This window comes from Lutjanus erythropterus, chromosome 13 (genome assembly GCF_056507025.1).
Source record: "Lutjanus erythropterus isolate fLutEry1 chromosome 13, fLutEry1.hap2, whole genome shotgun sequence".
Classification (NCBI taxonomy): Eukaryota; Metazoa; Chordata; class Actinopteri; order Lutjaniformes; family Lutjanidae; genus Lutjanus; species Lutjanus erythropterus.
In genome coordinates, this window is record NC_139329.1 from 13258316 (window position 1) to 13285412 (window position 27097).

General features: G+C 40.5%; 1 protein-coding gene across 3 annotated transcripts in view; it reads left to right on the plus strand.

The window, feature by feature from the left end:
• The window catches only part of srgap1a (SLIT-ROBO Rho GTPase activating protein 1a), a 111207-nt gene that overhangs the window by 44406 nt on the left and 39704 nt on the right, over positions 1–27097 (plus strand). For all 3 annotated transcript variants that reach the window (XM_084735051.1, XM_084735052.1, XM_084735053.1), the window contains exons 3-8: positions 2725–2887; positions 10423–10485; positions 14764–14943; positions 16227–16355; positions 24579–24800; positions 25333–25434. In XM_084735051.1, coding sequence (XP_084591177.1) covers positions 2725–2887; positions 10423–10485; positions 14764–14943; positions 16227–16355; positions 24579–24800; positions 25333–25434 — 859 coding nt within the window. The remainder of the gene's footprint in view (positions 1–2724; positions 2888–10422; positions 10486–14763; positions 14944–16226; positions 16356–24578; positions 24801–25332; positions 25435–27097) is intronic.

Sequence of the window (27097 nt, forward strand, 5' to 3'; positions counted from 1 at the left end):
CTTCAGAATTGATTATTTCCCCCAACTCTAATTTTTGGTCATTCCTGTGCTTTGATGTAGCATCAATTATTAAAAGTAGACTTGATGTGAGAGAATCGTGCTGCTTTTGTTGACTGTTTATTGTGCGACCTGTGCAGGTACTGATGCTGAAGTAGGTCAGATTTTTCACTGTGAAGAGTCCTGGGATGAAGCAAAGAGCAGAGCAGCTCAGGCAATTCAGGCCAGGACTGAAAATTCTCTGCCTAATCCCAACAGACTGCTGTCACTTAAGAAGTTTTACATCTTCAATCAAATTAGCTTCTTTTGTTAACACCTGGGACAGAATGGTCACAGAAGCAACATTTTTGAAATGCAGGAGGTTATTTTCTACATGTCTGCAAAGCTCATGATGCATCATGTCCAGCTTCATGTCAGTGACCACCTGGACATTATGTATCTGCACATGCAAAAGTCAGCATGAATTAATAAACACATACATATGCACACCCACGTGTCATCTTCACATATCTAGATTTAAGGCCATAGAATGGACATATTGCACTCTGCTGATGCATAATGCAGAAAGGATTCATGGTAACTATTCTTTGACGGTGTCTGTGTGTGATGCCGTCCAGCAGTCCTGCAGCTGTAGCTCTAGGACTACTTCACTTATCTTCCAGCTTTCTCTTCCTTTGCACGTGTCCTCCAGTTTGGGAATGTGGCACCAACACATCACTCAACTTTTAGCTGAAATCAGTTTTTTCATTCTCAGTTTTCTCTGTGTCTTTGAAAAACAACTGTGCTCCCGGATGTTTTTCATGTCGGTGTGTTTGGCTCTGCCTTTATCAAATGTAGTTTGCTTCCTGTTTTTGTAGAGTCTCAGGGACTATTTCAGCTGGCTGGAATGTTTGTATCAGTCATTCATTTGGAGAAATACTTCATTTTTGCTCTTGCAGCAGATGTTGTGCCGAGCTCAAGGCTAGTTCAGGGCTGGGTCGCTTGCTGGGTGCAAAGTTTCACCTGTTGTGTTGACAAGTGCTGACTGTCTATGCAAACTAGCTGTGTGAGGGGAGAGCAGAGGCGAATCTCCATATGGTTCCTGCAAGACTTGACCCCAGACCTAACCATAGAACCTCTCCCAAACACACACACATGTATTCTGTGCTGCAGGAGGAATGTTACAGATTAACCCAGAGGAAGTCAGCCTGCAGGCCAGTGCTTACGCAGGGCCTCAGCTTGCTCTGGCCTGGACAATGTCCTACAGTTAGCTTGGAAGCAGTACAGGAAACAGCTCTCAGGCTCCACTACTTTACTCTCTAGCTTTTTTTTGCGCTCAGATCTCTATCTTCCCTTTTTTGCTGTGATCTCTCTTTGCTTGTCTGTCTTCTGCTGTCACAATTCATATGTAATTCTACTTTTCAATTTATCTTAAAATACATCCATGGCTTCTCCAACTTCATCCCACTAAGTGTATTTAAAGCCTGTGGCACGCTCTCCTCTGGTTGTAGGAAGTCAGCTTGGCTCAGAGCATTGAAAGAGCGCTGCCCCAGAAATGTCACTGATACAAAGTATTTCCAACCTAACTGCAGAGTCCATGTAATATATGAGAGCTTTTTAGGTCCAGAGCCAGCAGTATATGGGACATTTAACACCAAGGGAGGCCTCTGACGCATCTCTCTTCTGCTTCTATAACGGGCCCTGGTGCACTTGAGGTGTTTGTAGACATCCTGCTAAGCTGAGGAACTGCCACAATCTCTTTGTGAAAATGAGAAATACTGCCTAGAGAAATTAGGGCTGAGACAGTGACATGGATACAGACACATAGGAAACTGTTGGAAGGCTCTGACGCAAACCATAAACACATTCAGGTAATATTGCTAATATTGCTTGTTTATTAATGTGTTATACGTGAGACTTAACAGTTATATTATGTATTAAGTCCCTTTTACACTGGATAAAAAGAACTCCCCACTAAAACACCCACTAACATCTGTCTTTTTTCTTCAATGGGAAAAGGAACAATGGGCTTTCAGTCCCAGGTCAAATGACACTGGAGTACTCACAGGTATTTAAGAGCTCCAGTTTGGATCTGCAGTGATGGGTCCTTGACACTTGAGTAGATGTGATCATTTAGGCCACTTTTAGGTTAAGGCAACTTCTGCAACTCTTTTGACTAACTTTGACTTGGTGTGTCAGCCCAGCACAGAGTCTCCACCTGCTTGAAGGTGTGGATAAACATTTTATTTCATATAAATTCTTTACAATAAAATCCCTGGTTATTTTATTATCTAAAAGCTTTTATTATGAAACAGAAAAATCAGGAAATGTAGGGTTCTCATCAGCAGTAACTGAAAATATAGATAATACAGAAAAATAAGGCAGATACCTGAATGTACAAACAGCAACACAGGAGAGAAACTGAACTTCAAACCACTGAGATTCAGTTAGAAGCTACAAAAGTGCTGAGAGCTGAACACACAGATACGTCTTTCTCTCTGCTCTCTCTCCCAGACATGGGTTGAGTCTTGGCTCTCCAGTGTACATCAGTAAAAAAAAAATAGAATGGCAAACTCGCCTAACAAAATCGCCTATTTTAGTGGGTTTAGCCGTGTTCAAAACACCCCCATAAACACCACCACATTGTGGTGTAAAAGCAGTATAAGAAAATGCCACCAGGATGTAAATTTTCCACATGAATCTTTGACAACTGATCTGACTCCTGCCTGTTTCCCTGGTTTCATTCAGGAAAGACCAGAACCTGCTGTCGCCAGTCAACTGTTGGTACCTGCTGCTGAACCAGGTGAGGAGGGAGAGTAAGGACCACGCCACACTGAGCGACATCTACCTCAACAACGTCATTATGAGGTTCATGCAGATCAGTGAGGACTCCACGCGGCTACTCAAGAAGGTGAGGGTGGAAAATACACAGAGGCTATGATTACACTAAAGCTAAATATGACTGTCAGGGTGCCTCAAATAGAGAGCGCTTACACACAGTTTACCCACATTTTGGTCATAAAAAAGATTCACAGCTGTATTCTACAATTGAAGCGATTGCCTTGTTTTAATGGTGATTCTTCCTTACGGCCACCAGAACCACAGTGGGCTTTGTGAAATGTCACAGTAGGTATGATGTAATGTTTGAGGTCTTTAAGTCATTTCCCAATATGGTTGAAAATAGAGGTCATTTGTGGTTGGAGAGTCAAAAAACATGCCTTTAAGGTTTGGAGGCAAAGAGGGAACCCAAAAGAAATGAACACACTTCTATCAAATGATAATTTAAAGAAAGTAAATGTGTCTTTGGTTTAAATTAAACATGACTATGTTAACAGGCCATATTCAGACTGTTTACCTATTGAAACACTGCTCTATTGAGCACCTATTTAACAATATATACCCACTGAAAATACAAAATCCACATATCTTTGTATTCTTATATCAACATCCAGTGAGGTTTTCTTCATGTAAGACAAAATATGAAATGTTCTTACATTGGCTTGAACCATCCTATCTCATTCAATAATATTGTGACATCCATCCAATCAGTCTTCAGCTTTAAGTAGCAAAGAGCTACGATTCATTAGTTAGCTAGCTAACCAACTGCATGGTACGCTGAGTTACGACACATACTTTTCAATGTGCCTATTTTTTTTCACAAATTTGTCGCATGTGGGAAGCCAGAAATGTAGTTTAGCAAAATGCTGTTTCATCTGGACTTGAAGGTGTATGTTCAACATAAATTCACTTTAATTAGTGACTACAGTTTCATACACAGATGTATGAATGTAGCCTGCTGTCGTTAAATCTTTTTCTGATTTTCTACTGTTCTGATGTGTGACCTCTACTAGAAGAGGTCAGATGTGTCTTTTTCTTTGATCAACCAAAACAGAAGTTTGAACTCACCACTAACTCGGTCCAGATTTTTCATGGCGGTCGGATCGGGCAGCGGTGCCTCCAGTCACTCATGTTACACAAACAGTCATTCATTTTCAATTAACCCGTTCATTTGACAGGGAAGTATATTTAGTTGCCTGATATATGCCGGATATGTATAGTGTATATTCATCTTTGCGTTTGATGGGATGAAACTCTGTTGGGCTCCTGTGGTTTAGTTTTGTGAATTAGAGCAGAGGAACCTTCTTGGTCACCACAGTTTCAGATCAGTATGCCTTCCTTCTCCCGTCTGAAGACTGTGGCTTCATGGCTGAAACTGGGCCTCTGCTGCCTTTTCCACCACAAAGACGACAACTCCCTAAAAGATTATGAGCTCCTATGCTGCAGGAGACACATGAACTCACCACAGGCCTAAATTACAAAGTTGCTTTTCTTCAGAGGAGCGCCTTTGTGTCAGTTTAGCTTGTACGACTCTTGCTATCTCTGATTCTCCGTCTCTTTCTCTCCATTTTGCTCCGAACCTGACCGTCTAACTCGATTTGAAAAGTAAAAGCGGGGCTCTTTTATTCGTTTTCAAAGTAATTAACATCTCTTGATGGTTGTGGTTTCATCTGATCGTATGGGGGCGTGGTCTTTAAATACTCACGAGCCCCCAAAACACAAACAGGAAGCTGTAGCAGTCATTTCCTTTTGATAGAGTTTAAAGGCTTATGGTTCTACTAATGAAGCCAGATGTGAAACAGACAGTCATTTTTCAGATGTTACTCTCGTTGCCTCCGCTGACTCGACACACTTTGATGATCATAATGATAGACTACCTTCAGTGGTGATTTACATTTTTTAAACTCTGATGACACTTTGCCAAATCCTCACAATCTGCAGGGTCGTCCCTTTTAAAGTTTCCAGTGCAGTTTTTCATTGGATTCATTGGCTCAGGTGACACTCTGCAGACAAACGGCAGACTGGTGGGAGGTCCGGGTTCATAGGAGACCTGAGACACTGCTCGCCCTCTAATTAAAGCCTCCCCAAGCCTTTGATCTCGGCAGAGCTTCAGTAACGAGCCACAAACAACAGAGAAGTCCCCCATGTTACATGGGCTCCCTCACAGCTCCGAGGAGACAGCTGTACTGTTGTCATCCTTCCAGCACATCAAAGACCTGTGTTTTTATTTCCTTGTATGTTCAGGTCTCACGCTGTGAGGTGGAACAGCCGAGGAGGACCTGAGAGTAGCCCTGTTGTCTTCGTCAACATCCTCCGGTTGACCTGTTTGCCATTTTGGCATGTGCATTTACTTCTTCAGTGCTTCGTTGTCGTCATTTTTATCAGGCAACTACCACAACTTCTTTTAGAAAACATCCCATTTGGCTTTTTTGTTTGTATACAAGAGTCAAACAGCAGACCACTCTTTCTTTCTTTCTTTCTTTCTTTATGCTTGGACAGATCTTATCACATGTATTGAGTTTTCATTATTCATACAACCGGCTCTTTGTTTTACTCTGCTCTGTTTTATTTATGGAAGTCACGTTCTGTGGCTGCAGCTACGAGGTGAATGTCCCAGAGCTTGAGGCCGATTTGAACTCTGCTGGATGTGCTGTTTATTTTACAAGCATTTTTACAGAAAACATGTTGACATTTCACAGGAGGAAAAGCACAGGTGTGTATAGTAAAATCAATGATGGCTGCATTCCACTTAGCTGCTTTAGTTTCAGGATCCTGGTATTGTTCATGCTGTCGTACTGTTGTGACTTACTGGGGCATTTGAATAGAACAAAGCAATCGTTAATGTTTTTAGTAACATATGTCTTTTTACTACTATTACAAGTCAAAATTTCTGCTTTAAAAATGGCTGGTGAGCATTTATAGCTTGCATAGTTTCATGTCATCTGCGGAGCTTAAGTCAGGATGTGTTCAGCCTAGCTTAGCATAAACACTGAGAGTGGGAGAAACAGATAGCCTAGCCTATTATAAGTGAAAAATATGCATACCAACACCTCTCACTCAAATTAACCAACAGGAATGTGATGTATTTGTGGTGGAATTATTTTTTTTGCAATCAACAGCTGGGTGCACTGACTGCATAGCCTCCTAAAGTCTGTCACAGTAAGGTTGCCAGGTTTTGTACCATGGTGCCTTTTTGTTGAAACCAAATTGTGTGCTTGATGACATTTCACTATTAGAAAATAATGTTAATTCTTAAAATGTTAAACTATTCTTTTGGTATTTAAATAAAATGATGATGCATGTATGTCAAAGCTTGTTTTCTGAAAAACATCAGCTAAGGCGTTGTCAGACTTTTGACTGCGTACCTTAAATGTGTGTCTGTGCGGATAAGGCACTCAGATCTTTGCTGAGCGCCACACACACGGAGGCCCCCACAGGGTATACAACTGCCATCGCTATACCATGATTAATGTCAGTGGCAATATGAAACCCACCACTCCCCAAAGGCTGACTTGGTTTCTCCTCTCTGGGTTTGTTTCATCTTTCTAATGTGGTTGGAATACAGATGGTATGAGCTTTAAAGAGGAAAACCATTTGTAGGATCTTTTTAATGAATTTGGACCGAATTGGAAACCCCCCCCAGCTGAGATTCCTTTAAAATGAAAGGGGGTAAGTTGCGCAAATGAAATCAGCGACATCAGTTACACAACAGAGCATTTAGTAAACAGCCCTCATTGCTTGTAATTTGAGGTGTACAGTTTCTGTGCTCCATTAAGTGGCACTTTGAAAGGCGAGATAATTTCACAGGGTTCTTTAAAGCATTATGTTAGGTGTAGCTTTTCTAGTGAAAGTACTCCAATCACGTCTTGAATACAGTGCCCATTTACTTTCATCTCTGTCTTTACTCCTCTCACACACACTCTGTCTTAGCTCATGTGATCCCTGAGAAGGCTTTTCATTGAGCTCTGGATCACTTCCCAGCCTTCTCAATGGAGAAGAGCTGACGGGCGTTGGATCTGACAGATAGTCAAAGGTTCTGTCCTCTGAACTGACAGTTGCTAATGGATTTTCCCACAGGAGACCTGTGTCTTTACGATCTTTGTAATTTGTAAGAATCCACAATTGATAGGCCATTTAGTGAAAGTATGGTACCGTCATCTTATGCAAGATACAATTACAGATTTAGTATAAACTCAAGGACCAGATCATCCTATAATTTACCTTCGTTATAAATATAGTGTAGCTCAAGACCTTTCTGTTGCTCCCCTATCTACACTTCACTCTCAAACATGCCTGAGTTCGACTCTTGCCAGGTTTGGTGGTTTCCTAAAGCTCTGGTTATCCAGGCTTACAAGCTGTTTGCCCTCTGATTTGGTAAGAGCTTACAAATTTGGCAACTGCCAGACAAGGTGATGGTTGAGAATACATTGCCAACCGGCCAGGTCACCCAGTACGACACTCTTATTTCACTGACCTGGCAGCCGGTAACTGAGAACGTAATCCTCTTTGCTGTCTATTCACATCCTTGGACATCGTGCAGCTTTACCTGTGAGAAATGTATGAAGAACAAGAGTGAGAGTTTGTGCGCAGAAGTTTTCACAATATTGCTTCTGTCTTGGCCTGTTGTGTGTTGACAGGTCATCAGAGGTCTTTTTTTAGAGTTGAAAATGTGTGTAGTTGTGTGTCAGGAGGAACCTGTGTGTAAACTCACCTGGATCAATGAGGTGGGTGACCTCAGTAGAGCCTCTTATCTGTTGCCAACACCCACAATAGACTGCATGTGTGCAAGACAGTATATGTGACTCAACTAATCTCAAGTCAGGGTATCCCATACATTGTTCATTGCTTTAGAATTTGAATTTCAGGGATAGATGCTGATATTTTTAAGCATTGCCTCTATAGGCCACAAAGCTCCTAAATTTGGTGGCCAAAGTACATTTTTTGTCATCTAAATTTAAAAGAAAAGGAAAGTTAAGGCAACATGGACATCTTTAACTGTGACACTTGTGTTGTCCACTTTTCCAATGAATTCTGATGTGATGTTTCTTGGAGGCGTTATTTCTGATGAAAATTGAGCTTGACTTGGCTACTTGGCTAGTAGAGGAAGCTAGTGACACACACCACAGTACATTACATCCTTAGATGTGACATATTCTAGCCACTTAAACCCCTGCTCTATTCACACCTAAATTTTCATTACCAGTTCATTTTTTAGTTGTCCACCCTGTGTTTCTGGTTCTTCTGTAAGGATTATGTTCGCACTTAAAGTAGGCTTTGAAAAGTCATACTTCAGTAGCCCCAACTTATCAGTAGCTAGCCAACAACTAAAACCTGGAAGGAATCAGGGTATTTGTGGAACAATAATGTTGTGTCAGCAAAGGCTCACGGTATAGGAATAAAACTTGGGGTGGCCACAGGGCTGCCTACATGGAATATTTGGTGACCACAGATTAACTTTTTGTGGCCTTCGGGACATGGCTAATTTCAAACCCTGTAATAGTTGTCATAGTTTCTTGAAAACAGCTCAGATACACCCAAATGCATGCAGTGCAACAAAGAAATGCATTGAGTTTGTGATGATTTAACCTGTTGTTAGTTGGTTTGCTTCAGCTCACCTCAGTGTATGCTCTGGACCCTGAAGCAGATGGACAGCTAGCACATTCTGGTTGCATGAATTGCAGCAAGCATAAAAACATGTCTCAAAAAAATCTCATGAGTCCTGTCTAATGCATATTTTACAGTCTAATTCAAATATTCTTCCAGACAATCTGCATTTTTGCACTTGTGTCAATCCGCGTCTCTTAAAGGCGACCTGTGGACTTCTCTTGTAGACAAACAAACGTTATGTTTACTTTCAGTACATCTCACTAGAAATGCATTTTGTGTAACTCTGAGGTCAAACAAGTACCCTGAATGAATTTTCAAAAGCCAACTTTTTCATATTTTAAATCCTGCAATGTTTGCATCCATGTTTGTAGCTTGCCTTCTTCTTCTTTCTTGCCTATGTTGGCACTTTGCTATGTTTCTTGGCTAGGGTTGCATGATGAAGTCCAAAATAATAATGTTGATTATTTTTTTTTATCATTATTGTGATCACTATTATTTATCACATTTTTAGCGCATCTCCACATTTAAATAAATAGAGCACTGCATTCACTTTTATGTTGTGCTACATAGCTGCAAATGTACTAATCTGTGCGTCAAAATAACACTTATTCACAGTGAATCATCTAAAAGCTTAATATCATTTGCACCAAATCCGAAACACTTCCAAAGAGGGGATGATGATCCAATTCGAGGGATGAGCTCTTTGCCTCCTGCTCCAGACATTAGATCTTCATTTCACCCATCTGCTTTCTGTTGTATATTTCTCTTCTACTCTGTGCTACAGCAGCAACATCCAGGAAATTTTTGCTGTTAGTTTAGGAAGTGTTTAATAAATTTATGATTGGTGAATGTGAGTAATATTTGATCAGTTGTGCAGCTCTATAACCAACTGTCAGAGTAATATCTTGAAACAAGCAGCAGGAATGTGTATTGCAGACACACCTTTTTGTGCTTGTGCATAATAAAAAGAAAATGGGGACCCACTCACGAAACCTTCACTTGATTTCAGTTGTAGATGTATGTAGTTTATTTGTGACTATCACTGTTCTTTAAAAAAAATCTGCAATGCACTGTCTTCTTCCACAGACTCGATCAGAAGTAAATCACTGCTGTAGCCCACTGCACTAGGTGGTTCAATACCCTCTCACAACCTCTTACAGCCTTTTGCTGGGAGCGGCTCCCAGAATGAGATTTGTCTGAGGATAATTGGGTTAAAGAAAGACCCGAAGTGCAGGTCAAGGCTGTAACATCATCCAGGTAGCAGCGCACGGTATCAATTCTAGTAGTGAGATCAAAAATTCACTGTCATGACTCATAATCTCATAAACATATGATACAGTATATGAGTCAGTGTGAAGGAAATATGGGAGCTCCATAGTCAAATTAATAGTGAAAGCTCCTCTAAATCCATCATGGCATCACTGTTAAACTGTATCCCACAACCGTGAGATGCATTAAAGTGTGTGTGTACGATAGTATTACTGAGTCAGCCTTGTGGCATGGCTGATTGAGTTAACATATTTGGGAAAAATCTTTCACGTTGAGGCGTGGAACCCAGATAATGTGTTGAGCATGTGGATGGTGAAACTCAAGCTGTGTTCGACGATTTGAGTGGAAAAGCTGCTCTGACACTGACACCACTTTCACGCAGAAACCGTGTTTTTGACACAGGGTCATAAATCCTTTTTTTCTGTTTTGTGTTTGTACCATGCAAACCACGGGTCAATGTCTGGTCATTGTCCCCCCATCCATATAAAATCTAATATATAATAAATAGCGCATTTGCTAAACAGACTTGTCAAGTTTGAGTTCAATAAAAGTAGTAGCTGCAGTGTTTACAATGGAAATTCGACTTGGCAAACAGGACTAACAAATTGTTTCCACTGTGTTGGTTTGTATTAGCTATAATTTTTGTTTGGGAAAAGTCATTTTGTGTATTTCATTGTGTCAGATTTGTTGTAATGATCTCATTGCAATTTTTCTCCTGTGTTTCTTTTTCAGAGCAAGGAAATAGCCTTTCAGCTCCAGGAAGACTTAATGAAGGTCCTAAATGAGCTATACACAGTAAGTAGTAATGGCTGCTCTTTTTTTTTAACTAATGCACTTAAGTACATTGGTTTCTGCTGTGGTTGAGACTGGTTTATAGCACTGAGCTATGTTGTAGCTTCTAACTGCTTGTAACAGTCTTTAACCCTGTAGCTTAAAGATGTCTCAGGGATCAAATATTGAACATTCAAGCAAATAGACTACTACCAAAGATTGCTAAAGTTGTTGTTAGAGTGTCTAATTTCTTTTACAGCACAAAAGTTTGAAACACAATCTCTTTTACCCTCATGATCTGGCTATTCCAACTGTGAAGTATTAACTTGATATATGCTTGACTCATTAGAGTTCATGTTCTGTTTTTAATTGCTCTTATCAGCTGTATTTTCTTGCTCTTTAAAGTAAATTCATTCAACACCAGGAGGTTGAAGCCAAATAACTTGACATATGCATTTTCTTTCTGTTTTTTTTTCTTTTTCTTTTTTCTTTTTTCTTTGTTCCCTTTTGTTGAAAGATTATTTATTTTGGGATTTGTTGACTTTATTCTTGAGATGACAGCAGAGATAGATGGGAAAACAAGGTATGCGCCTTGGACCACTAATAAAAAGGGACACACGCTAGCTATACCTTTGAACCGAGAGGTTAAATTTTCTCTGGGCCTTCGTAACATTTCACCAGACCATCAAACTTCTACATCAAACAAGCTGCAAATATGCAGTCTGGTTTCTATAAAAGCCATTTCACCTCTTCTGTTCGGTGACTTTCCTGTAAGTAGTTTGTCTGCGTGTAGCTCTAACCTCGGTGGAGAAGGGTAGGTCATGAATCAATAACTAATTGCCTGGTCAGCCCTGCTAGCCTACTAGCTTAGCCTTTAATTCCACATGTTGTCGGACAATTAAATGCTGGTGTATTCTTTTAGACAGGGAGACTGGATGGAATTGCTCGGCTTGATTTTTATTGCATATTGTGTAACTCATAATTCATGTTGTTTATATGTAATTGCCATGGGTTTATGGCGTCATACAAACACCAATTCCACAAAAGTTGTGACGCTGTGTATAATGTTAATAAAACGCAACAATCCGCAAATTCTTTTTTACTTGTACTTAATTGAATACAGCACAAAGACAAGATATTTACCTTTCATACTGATAAACTCATTCTAAATTTGATGCCAACCAAATACAGAAACACAGCTGGCTTCAAGCTCATCTTAAATGGACTGATACAGAGTGGAAGTGTGCAGTGGACTGATCATCAGGATTGTTACCAGCACTAACTTCAAAAGTCAGCATCTGTGATGTATGAGGTCAGACAGTATGATGTCAGGATAAGATGTCAGTAAGGTAAAATGTAAAGTCAAATTCAGCCATACTATTAATCTTGCTTTTGTGTCATTAGCCAGCTACTAACAATCATTTTTTTAGCCTCCTCATTGATCGTCATGGTAACCTGGGATGTACACAGACGGAGATGCAAGTCGAAGCAGTTGTTGCAGTGGCCTCCTAAGAGATTGAGTGAAAAGAAGTTCTCTTTGCTTGTAAAGTCTCATGTTACTCAGTACAGAGGATTACGGTGGTTACACTTCCAGTCGATGGCAGAGCAGCTCCAAACACAACAAAGTGTTACTCCAAACTCAATGTGTGTCACTCTCATCACAGTCCACACTCCAGATTTGACCTGGTTTAGCCCCTTTGGGAGGACACACACATATTCACACATACACACTGGGTAGCTATTGCATCAGACAGCCACAGTCCCCATGTCGGCCTGCGCCAGTGAAATAACAGGTCTGCTCTGTATCTAAATATGTCCCTCTAAAAGAAACACCAAAGTAAACACAGCAGCGGCATATTCCAGACCAGTAAGTGAGGAGTACAGGGCCCAAGGTCAGTCACCCATCTCTAAACTGGTTCCAGTTAGGCCAAACCCCGGCATAGGCAGAGGGCTCCAGACAAATCAGGCTTTGCTCCGTTGTTCCACTCATACAGAAATAACTCAGTTTGGGGGAAAGATGTTTAGATTTTGAGTTGGGTGAGTCTCTGTGTGTACTGAAGTTGAGGTTTTGTGCAGACAAGTGTACTGCATACACAGGTTGTGGAGCTGTAATTTGCAGGAGTTGGTTCATTCCAGGTTAAACCACTGGTGCTCTATATTGCTGCCTTCTCCTGGGAGTTTGAATGTATTTTCTGCCTTTGTTCTCAGTTCAGTATATTTGGCCAGCTGCCATGAGACCAGGCTCATATAGCTTCACAGCAGACAGATTTAATGTCAAGAAAAGTCTGACTAAATGTAACACCGGATGAGTGATGCATACAGAATAATTTATGTGCTTTGTTTTGTAATGTTTGCAATCTGCCTTTTTTCTTATGATGGGTTGACGGTTTGGAAAGATTTGGAAAGATGGTTCTGTAGAATAGAGTGCTTTTTCTTTTTTGTGTCCTTTCCTCTCCCCTTGTCTGCTTTCCTTTCCTTTTTTCTCCACTTTTCCCCTCTCTTCCCTTCTTCTCTCCTTTGCTGTCCTCCTCTCTGTAATAGCTCGAATTTTGCATTTGACCCCATGAAAGTCGCCGATGAGATGTGAGAGGACAAATTTCACTTAGCATTTGGTGAATGCAGTTTTGTGTGGATTGTGCACTTGCTTTTGTTTGGGGGAAAAAGTGTATCAGTGGTGGCAGGTGGTGGCCCTTTGTGGTCTGTATGTTTATTTTATATGAGCTAATTGTTAATTTTAATGTATCTGTGACGGTCAGTGAGTTCTCTGGCTGATGACTCCATGCTGGCGTCATGGACTTCGGCCTTGACGTTTCTCCCACAGCTGGTGATTCATGTGCACTGTCCCCAGAGGAGATGTGTGTTTGTTCTCTTTGAGCCACTGTTAATAAGACTTTTATCATCTCGGCCCTCTTGAAGAACTCATTGTTTGTGTTTCGTGGGTTACCTGCTACTTAATGACTGAGTCACTCCTAAATCGAGCCATAGAGTAAGTATGAGTAACGCTCACACTCCAACCTCTTCTCATGATGATGACTCAGAGTTCAGGAAGTAGTGTTAATCAGCTATACAGCATTAAAGGAATGCATTTCCCTTGAACTGAATAGCTGCTGACTAATAGTCAACAGTGTAATGACACAACTGGCAGAAGGGTTCAATTTTTTTTGCCATTATATCCTTCACAAAAATAAATATTTCTATGTAAACATATTTAAAGGAGAAATATGTAAGATCCTATCATTCAAACATGAGTTCTGTAGGCCAAGTAGCAAAATCGAGCCATAGAAATAAATAGAATGAATCCCTATTTAATATAAGATCTGTGGTTGAAGCAAGTTGTTTACCGCCATTCATTCCTCTCCAGTCTCGAAGCTCATCTTGCCCGTTGTAAGCCCATTATCCTGAAAACTTAAAAAAGAATTTTACCGTCACAAACATTTATTAATCCTGTTAATTTTAACTCTAATAAATGTGAAAAGGGTAAACAAAAACAGGTATTCCTGTCCAGATTGGGAATTTCAGAGAACAATATGCGGGCTGTAGCCTTGATGTAAAATCTGCTATTTCAACTTAGCACCTTTCTTCAGTCTCAATATATGGTGGAAGTTTTCTGATTTCATACAAGAAATATATTACATAGTCCTCCTTTAAGAATCGTGTGCTACATGTTGGCCAAACAAAAAAAGATATATATTAGCCCTCAATTCCCAGAACTCCTTCTTGTGGCACTGACCTGTTATGGCTATATTTGCTCTCCAAAAAAGAAGCTGAATTTGAAAATACCATCTGACTAAAACCTTACGAAGCCAGAAAACCAGCCTCCCTCTTAATAACCTCATGTCAGAATCAGAAGGCAAACCCAGAACTTCCCTTGCCGGAATTTTTTTTTTCCAACGCAGAGCAATGAAGGCAGCATGTTAGATTTAGCTGCAGTGATTTGTGGTTGTTGTGGTCGTATGAGAGCCTCGTATAAAAAGGCTGGAGAGAATCTGTCTTTGGTTTGTGGTTGAGGGAGAGAGGAACCGCCTGCTGTGAGATGAGTTGAATCGATTTGTAATGAATGAGCGGGTCAAGAGATGGGAGCCTTAGTTGTGGGTTATAAAAGGTCAGCCCTGACTATGAAGATGGATTATTCTGACCTTTGACCTCACAGAAATGGACCTGAAACTCAACTTTTTTTTTTAAACTAACATGGCATGGTTTCAGGATGTTGCCATTCCACCAATCTAGAAAAAGTAATAATGATAAAATAGGCCTTAAAGATTTGTTTCTTTTCCGTTTATTCATGCTTTTGTTTGTGTCCAGGTGATGAAGACCTACCACATGTACCACTCAGAGAGCATCAGCGCCGAGAGCAAACTGAAGGAGGCTGAGAAGCAGGAGGAGAAGCAGATTGGCAGGGGAGATCCAGTCTTTAGTATCCGAATGGAGGACAAATACCAGAGGCGCAGCTCTGTGAAGAAGATCGAGAAGATGAAAGAGAAGGTAACATGTCGGGGGTTCACAATCCTTAACCATTTTTATCCAAATTGTGACAATAGCATACAAAAAAGTCACAAGTGGATGGAGATTCTGGGTCTCAAAAGTTAAGCCAATGCAAGGATGCCTTAAACCTGCAGTGGGGGGCAATTACGTTGGGTGCAAAAAGAGGTCAGATTGTATGGAGTCTTATGAGAAAATGAGCCTACTTCTCACTTGATTTTTTCTATACAGCATGATGTTCTTTTATAAATTATAGCCCCATTTACAGTAAAATGGGCAATGAAGCAGGGTATACTTCAGCACAGACCTACCATGTGACTGACAGGACATCCTCAGTCTGTCCAGTGCAACATACAAGATTCATGAAACACAGATCAAACTGTCAAACTAGACAATGCTGAACAAATATGTATTGTGTATTGTTTAGATGTAATGGGAAGATTGTGACCATGAACCCACCAGCTCCATGCTCTTGTCTATACTGCGCATGCTCGGGTTTCAAAAGACCCAAGATGGCATCCCCCATTATACCAAACTCAAGGCTTCAAAACAGTAGTCCACAAACTATCGGGCGACATCCCAACAGCTCCATCCACTAATTCTACTGTCAGTGGTTTTCTTTTAGTAGTTTGAACACAACAAACTGATCTGATCAGGATTTTGAACAAAAGAAAACGTGCTTGATTTAGGCCACAGTGTGGCTTTTTGTCTGAGGTCCCTCTGACCAGAGTAGGGAAAACACAGTGTAAGCGCTGTCAAACGAGCAGCCTTTGTATTCTCAGAACAGGCCTGTTTTCTGTTACATCTCTGTGACAAATGATTAAATGCCCTCTTTAACATGTTTCTTCCAGGAATACATTTGGGAAGTGTTAAAATATGGGTGATTTGTGAGCGTGTGAGTCAGAGCCCATTGGTCAGTGGACGGTGACTAATCAGCCGCCTTGTATTTGTCTGGTAGAGAGGAAGTTTAGGACAAAGACACATGGCTCAGACTGAGGTACCCCAGAAGTGACGGACGCAGGCTGTTTTTAGTTTAGGGTTTTCTTCTTTCCTTCTTGTTCCTTTTTTGCTATTTTTAACAGAATTTAGTTTATTTCCCTTCTAATGTTTATTGAAGCTGTTGTTTTGCCAGTAATTCAGTCTCGGCTCCAAGACGCACCATGCGTGCAGAGACATAAAAGCACAATCACTTGTCAAAAAGGCAATTCTCGACTCATTAAATTCATCCTCCCTTGTTCGCTCTGTTGTTGTCTGTTTCTCATTCTCGCCTCTAATTCTCTCATCAGCGTCAAGCCAAGTACTCCGAGAACAAGCTGAAGTCGATCAAAGCGCGGAATGAGTACCTACTGACACTGGAAGCGTCAAACTCCTCCGTGTTCAAATACTACATCCACGACTTGTCAGACCTAATTGATGTAAGTATATAAAATTACATGCTTTTGTCAGCACCGGTCTGAGATTACTTTATTTGCAGCACAGCCTTGTTTGTGTCCAATAAGAATGGGCTAAGTTTGTGCTGAGGAGACTCTTACATAAACACAACACACACTTTACCCTCATCTTTCTCTTTCGATTGTTACCTTTCCTTTAGCTTGATTTTCTTAATTGTCTTTGTAGTCCTCATGCAGAAGACCCATTGCTGTTCAGGGGTGTTTTCATGGACCTTTAGAAGCAATTTAAAAGCATGATCAGAGGAGAGACTGATGGCTTTAGCAGCCGTGCCTGATATAAAAGAGATGTTAAGGCACCAGACTGTGGGATGGAAATTACAGTGCAGGACAGAATTAAAGCAGCTTATTAACTTTTGAGATGAAAACTATTCTTTCCTCGTTTCCTTCTCTTCATGTTAATATTGAAAGCCCACATATTATACACTCTTAGAAATAGGGATTCCAAAAGGGTTCTACCTGAAGGGCTGATGTTCTACGCAGATCCACTTGCTTCTGAAGAACCTTTCTTTGAAGGAAGGGTTTTTGGTTTTTGGTTCTTGGTAAGACAAAGGGTTCCATTAAAAACATCCAAAGAACTGTTTTGGATTTTAGTTTTTCAAGGCTTGTAGGGTTCTAGATGTAACCCTTGGAAAATAAAATAGCACTCTATAGAACCCCCTGATTAGGTTCTAGATATAACATTTGGAGTATAAAAGGGGTGGTTTCTTGTCAGCAACCTTAAAAACCCCCAAACCCCCCAGAGAGGTTATAGCTGGGACCATAGGAAGGTTCTTTCTGTAGAACCTCTCATAGGGGGTTCTGAGTGAAACCGTTCACAAATAGCCCTCGGTGTAACCCTTGATGTTGGGTTCTAGGTAGAGTTCTCTGAAGGGTTTTCAAGTAGAACCTTTATAAAAGGTTCTTCCAGGAGCCAAAAAGGGTTCTCCTATGGGGACAAGCAGAAACACCCTTTGGGGTTCTAGGTAGCACCTTTATTTCTAAGAGTGTATTCAGTTTTACTGTATTCTCTGACATTTTTTTTTTAAACACTTTATTTCTAAGGATTTTCCATTTAACATGTTACATTTAAAGCATTAACATATATTGTTATCTCACGTTGCAATTATGTGCAAAAAAATAAAAAAATAAAGGATACTGGAAATTGCCAGCAACCAAGACAAGAAATTCACATTAGAGAAAAAAGAAAACAAACAAACAAACAAAAACAAATGACAACAAGCAACAAGAAGATAGACAGCAAATAAACCAACAAAAACAAAAACAAAACTAGTGCATCATAGTACATTTAAGCCTAGATTGGGCAGTCCAGAGTTCATTGTTCCAAGCCATGTAAGCTATTCACATAGTCTAATAATGGGTCCCAGGTTTTATAGAATCTTTTGGTCGAGCCGTTCAGGGTGCATCTCATTTTCTCCAACTTGATATACTGCATCACGTCTTTGATCCACTGATGGTGTGATGGTGGCGCAACATCCTTCCATTTAAACAAGATTAAACGTCTAGCCAATAGAGAAGTAAAAGCAATAACCTTCTGCAGGTACACAGAGAAACTGAAATCATTTGGAGCTACAAGTACACCAAAAATACCAATAATAGGAGAGGGCATAATATTACAGCTGTATGCTTTTGAAATAGTATCAAAAAAGGATGACCAGAAAGGGGCAAGTTTTGGGCAAGACCAAAGCATGTGACAAACAGTTGCCGGGGTCTGTTTGCACCTGTCACACATATCGCTTATATTCGAAAATATTTTAGCAAGTTTAGCTTTTGAAAAGTGTAACCGGTGTAGAACTTTAAACTGTATTAAGGCATGTCTTGAACATAAAGAGGAGGAATGAACTTTAGAAAGTGCCATGTCCCATTCCTTGTCTGACAGTGGGATCCCTAAATCATTTTCCCATTGTTCACGAATATAGGATATAGAAGGATTATATCTGTCCATAATCTGAGCATATATAAATGAAACCCTGCCTTTGTTTGTCACATTGACCCCTAACAAAGAATCCAAGCAGGATTGTGGAGGGATATTCGGGAAGTTAGCAAATTTTTTGCGCACAAAGTCCCTGATTTGTAAATACCGAAAAAAGTGAACACCAGTCAGCCCAAATTTCCTGGTTAGTTGTTCAAAGCTAGCAAAAGTTTTATCAATATACATGTCCCCAATACTATGTATACCCTTATCATACCAGGTTTGAAATCCTTTGTCCAATAAAGATGGATGAAAAAGGTGGTTGTTTACTAAAGGTGAGTAAATGGAGATATTCTGGATACCAAAACATTTTTTAAATTGCTTAACAATACGCAATGATTGGGTTACAATTATGTTTCCGTGGATATTATTGACTAGCGATGGTAAAGACGCGCAGAGCAAAGCAGGAAGTGAGTTTGGACTAGACGTAAACATTTCAATCTGCAACCAGGCGGGGGCTGTACCATTCCAATCCTTTAGCCACAAGGAGATAGCATTAAAATTTGCAGCCCAGTAATATGAGCGCAGGTTTGGAAGAGAGAGCCCACCCAGGTCTTTTGGTCTTTCCATAAATTCTTTCCTTATACGAGCTGGCTTATTATTCCAGATAAAGGAAGAAATCATCTGGTTGAATGTCTTGAAAAATGACTGTGGTATAAAGATAGGTATTGCTTGGAACAGGTATAAAAATTTGGGCACAATATTCATCTTTACGGAGTTTGTTCTCCCAATAAGAGATATTGGTAGAATAGACCATCGTTTAATATCCTTTTTACATTGTTCTAGAAGAGGGGTGAAATTGCCCTTAAATAAACTGTAGTAGTTTTTGGTTACTTTTACCCCTAAATATGTAAAGGAGTCAGTTGACAGTTTAAATGGCAGATTGGGGTAATTTTCAGCATTCTTATTAATGGGAAAGTATTCACTTTTGTCAAGATTGAGTTTATAGCCTGATATTTGTCCAAATTGTTCCATAACTGTAAGAACTTCGGGTATGGTTATAATGGGATTTGTGACATATAATAATAAATCATCAGCATAAAGTGAGACAGTGTGAGTAAGGCCACCTCTTGCAATACCTTGTATATTTTTGTTACATCTAAGAGCTATGGAAAGAGGCTCTATAGCGAGGACAAAAAGTAATGGGCTTAATGGATCTCCCTGTTTAGTTCCTCTGTGTAGGGGGAAATAATCAGAGGAAATACAATTGGTATAAACTGAGGCAGACGGATCAGTATAAATGAGCCTAATTAATTTAATAAAGTTGGGGCCAAAACCAAACCTATTGAGCATAAAAAAAAGATAACCCCACTCAATCCTGTCAAATGCCTTTTCAGCATCGAGTGCAACAACTGCTTCTGACAGTAGGGTATCAGATTTAGTGTAAATAATGTTAAACAGCCTTCTCAAGTTAAAATAGGACTGTCTGCCCTGAACAAAACCGGTCTGGTCCTCTGAAATAATATGTGGAAGAACCACATCAAGGCGGAGTGCAATAGCTTTTGACAACACTTTACCATCACAATTTATCAAACTGATTGGTCTGTAGGATGAGCAATCCAAAGGGTCCTTGTTCTTTTTTAATAACAATATGACAGATGCCTGGCGGAGTGTGGGTGGGAGAATGTTATTTTCTAGCCCTTCCGTATAAACTGAAAGGAGCAGAGGAGCTAGTTTATCTCTAAATTTTTTATAAAACTCAATAGGAAACCCATCAGGGCCCGGGGCTTTTCCACTTTGAAGGGACATTATTGCAGTGACAATTTCATCCAAAGTAAGATTTTGCTCCAGTTTTGTCTTAAAATCGGAGTTAATTATAGGAATATTTAATTTAGAGAAAAAGTTGTCAAATTGGTTGTGGTCGGATGTTGAATCTGAGGAATACAGTCTACAATAGAATTCTTTAAATTGGTTATTAATAGCTTGATGATCTTCTGTTGAAGAGCCATCAGCTAATCTTATTTGTGAGATAACATTAGATGCTGCTTTTTGACGGAGTTGGTTAGCTAACAATTTGGAAGGTTTATCTCCCTCTTCATAAAATCTGCTACGGGACTTAAAGATTAGTCTTTCTGCATGGGCGGTGGTTAAGAGATTGACTTCGGTTTGTAAGCTTACTCTCTCCTTGATCAAATCAGGAGTCGGGGAGGCAGATATGAGTCTATCCAGTGCCTTGATTTTTGAGGACAGATCATCAACATTTCTTGAATTCATTTTCCTAGTATATGCATTGCGAGCTATAATCTGTCCTCTAAGAAATGCTTTGAGTGTTTCCCAAAGAGTTGAGGCTGATATCCCAACAGTTGCATTTGTATCTAGAAAGAAATCTATCTGTTCTGAAACAAACTGCACGAAATCAGAGTCGGCAAGCAGAAGTGGATCAAGCCGCCATGTGCGTTTTGTCCGCTGAATCGAGATTTTTATATTTATACCTACTGGGGCATGGTCAGAGATCATAATTGAATTGTATTTACACTCTGTGATTGCACTCAGTAAACAGGGGTCAACCAAAAAAAAATCTATCCTAGAAAATGATTTATGCACATTCGAAAAAAAAGAATATTCCTTTTTAGTGGGATTCTTAAACCTCCATGGGTCTACAAGTCTGTGCGCATCCACAAATGCCTGAATAATTTGTACTGATTTAGATGGCTTTGATATAGAATGAGAGGAGCGGTCCATAACGGGGTCCAGCACTAGGTTAAAATCCCCAGATAAAATCAGATGATGAGAATCCAGATTAGGGATAGAACTTAACATATTTTTAAAAAACAGTTCGTCATCAAAATTAGGTGCATAAATATTGACTAATACCACATGGAGTTGATAAAGTTTACCCACAACCATTACATATCTGCCATTTGGATCTGAACTAATACTTGATACAGTAAAAGGGACATTTTTATGAATAAGTATAGCTGTTCCTCTGCTTTTAGAGTTAAATTTTGAGTGGAATACCTGCCCTACCCAATCTGTTTTAACCCTACAATGGTCATTATTTCGAAGATGAGTTTCCTGTAAAAATGCAATGCCAACCCCAAGGTGGTGTAAGTGGCAGAGAATCCTCTTTCTTTTTACAGCATAATTGAGACCTTTCACATTCCAACTTATTATGTTCACATCAAAATTACCTGGGACTGAAGCTGGGGTACTATGTGTCATTGGAATAACTCAGTACAGATGTGTAAGTGACTATCCAATCTAAATAACACCGCATACACATGAATGCACAATACATATAAAAGAAACAAAACAAAACACAAACACTGTAAACACAACTACATTTAACATGTAATAAACAAAAACCCAATGCCTTACAGAGGCAACCCCCCCTTAAACACTTATAACGTTCGCAAACTCTCATTTGCGACCTTCCTGCTGTAACTAGTACTTTCCAAACAATAACAATAATAACGAACCTCAATCACCATATAGCGTCTGAACTGCGCTCTTATTAACTCTGCTAAAACTAAATTATATTGAAGCAGAAACCAATACTACTATTATAAACAGTGCCACATAAAATACTGAACAAATACTGAACAGTTGGCATAACAACCATGTCCATGGTAAGGCTATCGTCTCATAGAGGCAATTAGGTCATTCAAGTATTTAATGTCTCATTGAGCTAGGACCATTACCTCACATGTCTTCTTCTATGGTGGGATGTGGAGATGAAGGTTGGTCATCGGCGATTTTGTTGTTGATATACGCGAGCGCCTCTCCCGGATCTGTAAACTTAATGCGCTTCTTGTTGTGGATGAACTGCAGTGTGGCTGGGTAGTACAGACCAAACTTGATCTTCGCGGCGTGAAGCTTCTGTTTGACTTCAGAGAAGGCGGCGCGTCGTTTGCTGATATCCGGGCTGAAGTCAGGAAAGATGTGTATCCTCGATCCATCGTAGGTAAGAGGGCCCCTCTCTCTCGCAAGGCGTAGGATCAACTCTTTGTTTTGATAGTGGTGTAGCTTTGCTATGAATGGCCGTGACCTGTTGTCGCCCTCACCTGGCTTTGGCGCTGAACTCCTGTGGGCTCTGTCCACAGAGAGCGGTGTCTCAAAACTTTCCTCCCCAAATATGTTGAGAAGTAGACTGGTGATAAACACCGTGGGCCGGGATCCCTCTGTGTCCTCTTTAATCCCCACAATGCGAATATTTTGCCTTCTGGTGTAGTTCTCCAAATATATCACCTTCTCTCTCAGCAGCTTGTTTTCTTTGGCCAGTGAAGCCTGTGATAACTCCACGTTTCCCAATCTTTTATCAAACTCGTTCAGTCCATCCTCCACGTCTGTAATTCTTTGGCCATACGTGCTCAGTGTCGAGTGTAGAGAGGCAATGGAGACCCGATTTTCCTCACGGAACGAGTCAATTGACGTTTGAATGGCACCAATTGCCTTTGCTAGCGCTTCCAGATTTTTAGCGTTAGCATCTGCTTCCAAATTAGCCGTGGAGTTCGAGGTGGTGTTTCTCGACGACCTGCTCTCTCTCTGTTCTTTAGGAGGCTTCTGCGACATTGTAGAGGCAGTCACAGATCACTTAATATACTTTTTAACCAAAGTTCGGGTGATTTCGAGGTTCAAAATATACTAATTTATTGAAAATCAGCAGGAGCTTTCGTAGATGCGTCTACTCCATAGGCCTGCTCAACAGCGCCCCCATTCTCTGACATTTTGTCACTGTTTTGAAATGTTTCCACATCTCTCAGGCTGTCTGAACAGAGAGTGGGAGTCTGAACCTGAAACCTGTGTTTTATTTTTTGGTCATATGCAGCTGTGGGTCATCACTTTATTCACTACAGCACTCTACTCGTCTCTCTACTCTACCTCGCAAGCAGATTGTTTGACCTTTTTTGCTACCACACCGATAAACATGACTTATTTATGATATGACTCACCTGGGTTATTATTATTTTGTTAGAGAAATAAACTCGCTGCGCCATTTTCTGTGGTATTTCTGAGAAAAGGGGAGAAGACGAGGCCAGGTTCTTAGCGAGCGTTTTGGGGGTTTTATATTCCAGGCAGGACTGAAAGAGAAGAGAAATGCAACCTCTATTCAGTGGCATGCTGTGCGCTGAAATTACCCCTCTCCCCGCTTTGCTCACAAGCCTTCGCATCTCACCAGGGTGTGTGTGTGATTGTGTGTGAGAATGTGTGTTGGATGCGCTCTGCGTGAGTTATATGTGCAGGCTGACACACATTTGTTTATTGATGAAGGACACTTTTTATAGTGGAAAACAAACTGTACAAGCTGGCTGGTAGAGGTGTTGTGTTTGCCTATCACTCAGGTCATGTCGCGTGTTTGTGTGTGTGTGTGTTTGTGGGTGCCAGGGGTGTGTGTTTCTTGCCAGGACAGACCTTGGCCGAGGTTCTAGTTATTAAAAATCAGCATTAGATCTTGGTGGTAACATTATGTAACTCAAAGCCAACACTGCTGGCTCAGAAAGCGCTGGACTGTTTACTAGTGAGATTTGTCTTATTTAAAGGTCAGTCTGCATTTTTTTGACCACATACCAGTCAATCACAAGCATATTTGCGTATAGAATTTAAGACTTTGACTTAATTCCATCAGAAACATGAAATGATTGGCTTGTTTTTCTGCTGTTTACAAACGTAACTACCATAAACAATCCTTAAACAGCATTAGAAAACATTAGTAACTTTGATTCAGCTGTTGTCTACTGTAGAGAGACAATTAGTTGATCGGCAGAGAATGAATTGACTATTTTGCTGTTTTGATCATCTCAAGCAGTTTTCAAATAAAATGCGTCCTCTCATTCCAGTTCTGGTTCTCTCATGTAAGGTTTTGATATTTTTATTTGTCTTACGTGACAGTCTTTCAGTCATTTTTGTGTTTTGGACAATCAATCAGTCAAAACAAGGAATTTGAAGGCATCAATTTTGGCTTGAGGAAATTTCTAACAGACGTATCATCTGAAAAAGTCATCAAGAAAATGATCAGCATGTTGTTCACGCACATATGGAAAATAATCTTTAGTTGCAGCCCTAGTCTTGTGTCAGGTTGTAATGAGCTATGCAGGATCATTTGTGTTCCTGTCCAGTATTTGAATTTTGTGGTGGGATGACCCTTTTCTGTTCATGTAGATTATGGAGTCTACTTTTAAGCTTTTAAATTTCAAGCTTTTATTATTACTTTTTTTATTTTAAGTACAGCTACTGATCTTCCTGATTTTCTATCTGACCTCTTTGTACCTCTCTCACAGTGCTGTGATTTGGGGTACCACGCCAGTCTGAACCGGGCCCTACGCACCTACCTGTCAGCAGAATACAACCTCGAGACGTCACGCCACGAGGGTCTTGACATCATAGAGAATGCCGTTGACAGCTTGGACCCACGGAGTGACCGACAGAGGTTCATGGAGATGTACCCTACGGCCTTCTGCCCACCGGCAAAATTTGAGTTCCAGCCTCATATGGGAGACGAGGTACATAGTTCAAATTAAAGATAGTGGCTGACATGACATCAAAATCTGATAGTTTGCATTTCTAGCCTGGTTTATAATTGCAAAAATAGACCATATTTCTATCATGGGTTTTATGATGTTTTCTTTCCAAGGCACTGAATGATGTAGAAGTGAATTTGGAGTTGATTAAAAAAGTGGCTTAAATGCAGCGTTTTACTGCGTCTGGGCTACAGGATCAGGGTTTATGGGGCACTGAATTTGACAAATCATGTGTTAATTCTCCCCCTGCAGTCATGTAGCTCAACATGTGTTATGAGTTTTACTGTTTGGCTGGCACTGCCAGCACTGATATCATGTCTGTTTACTAGCTGTTGTTGCGTGGCTGTCTGCATTCAGCTGGCAGAAGTCACTGTGGTTTGCTTTGCAATTGAAGAAGAATTTGAATGCCTGTATCCTGTTTAAACCAGAGGTTACATGGCCTCCTTGTTCCTTTGGTAAGTTGTGATTTCAGCTTCCTGATCACTGACAGTGTATTTCCTCTTTCTTATCTCAGGTGTGTCAGATCTCAGTGCAGCCACCAGTGAATGGAGAGCTCATCCTGAGGTTCCAGCAGCTTCAGTCTCGCCTGGCTACTCTAAAAATCGAGAACGAAGAGGTAAAACGGTGCAAATAAATTCACCTCATTATACGGGTATTTGTGGCTTGTGGTGGTTTTGATGTGTCAAACATGTCAAAACTGCTGCTCTTGTTTTGTCATCTCACAGAGATTCAGGAGTTGAGTTTTGCAGCTATTTGTTGATTGCAAGGTGCTGACAGTTGCAGAACATTACAGCTACTAAAGAAAGTTAACTTTAGCCAAAAGTCATCCAAGGTGGGGCACAGAATAGTTGCTGATGATCTCTGAAGAATCAACATTTTTGTTGCATATACTCTCTCATGCCCCGCAGGTAGCCATCAAACCCTCTCTGTGAAGCCTCCATTTCTGCTCCCATCGGTAGAATTCACTGTCTCGCTCTTATTTGCACAAACCTGTCCTGCGCTGCTCTGTTTTTCACATTGGAGGTGCATCACTGCTTCTCGGGCTTTTTTGTTTTAATGTGTCTGTAGCATGCTCAAGTAACTTGACATTTTCTGTAAAACAAAAGCCAACGGGGGAGAAATACCATGACTGACTGCAATCACGTCCAACAGTCTGCCTCTGTATCATGTCTGACCTGCTTCCTCTCTATGAGCTTCTGTCCTCATCCTCTCTGTTTCTCTCCCTCCCTTCACACCGGTGCACTTTCTTTCTTTTATCTCACTACAAAGACCAACAGAAATGCAAGAGCATGTCACTCAACTTACTCTGCATCCACTGTGACTTTCCTTTTCATCATACTTTTGATGCTTTAGTGAAACTGACTGAAAATACATGTACTGGAATGAACAATGATAGACAGGATAGCTGTATCCTGGGTCATAATAGAAGGGCTTGTGGCACTTAATCTTTGAATTTAACCATCAATGTAGTAATTTAATTGAGTAAAAGGTCCAAATATTAGCTTTTTTTGGTATTTTAAAGGCTTAATAATTAATTGGTTAATAGAAAAAGTAATCTGATTACTTAATAATAAAAATAATCCCTAGTTTCAGCCCCACTAAGTATCATTCAGACCCAGTTTATTGTTTAGATGTATCAGGGCTGTCAGTGTCCTGCTGGTGTCATCACAGTTCACACTGCCTGCAGTATTTCTGCAACAGGGCACATATACATGCACCCCTGTGTGTGTGTTTATATGTGTGTGTGTGAGGGTATGATGACAAGCCCTGGTTGCTCCATGTCCTTTTCCGCCTGCCTCGCTGAAGCGGATGTCCCGGTGGGTCAGAATTGGAGGGCGCTGCTGCCTTGTGTTAGGATCACCAGATGGCCTCTCTTCCCGGGCTCAGCGTGCCAGATACATCCTTGAAAAATGAACTTTCAAAGCGCAGTGAGCGACCTACAAGCATGACTGTCAAATGTACAAGAGAGAAGAGAGAGTCTGTCTTTGTCCGGCCAGGAAGGGCTGCAGGGCAGTGTTTAATAGAAGCACAGCTGTTTCCTCAAACCTCTTTGACTCCCGTGAAAACAGTGAAAGAAAACATTGCTGAATAATTTACTTTGCATTAGTAGTGGGTGGGTGCGACGAGGGGAGAAGACTCTGTCTTTAAGGGGTTGGGGTTAACATAGCCCTGCTGGGCGCATCACTGCAGAAATTACAATTGAATTTTTTTAATTTAAAAAGTCTGCTCTCCAAGGACATCGTTCATTTCGGCTCCTCAGTCACTCAGCGTGGTTCATC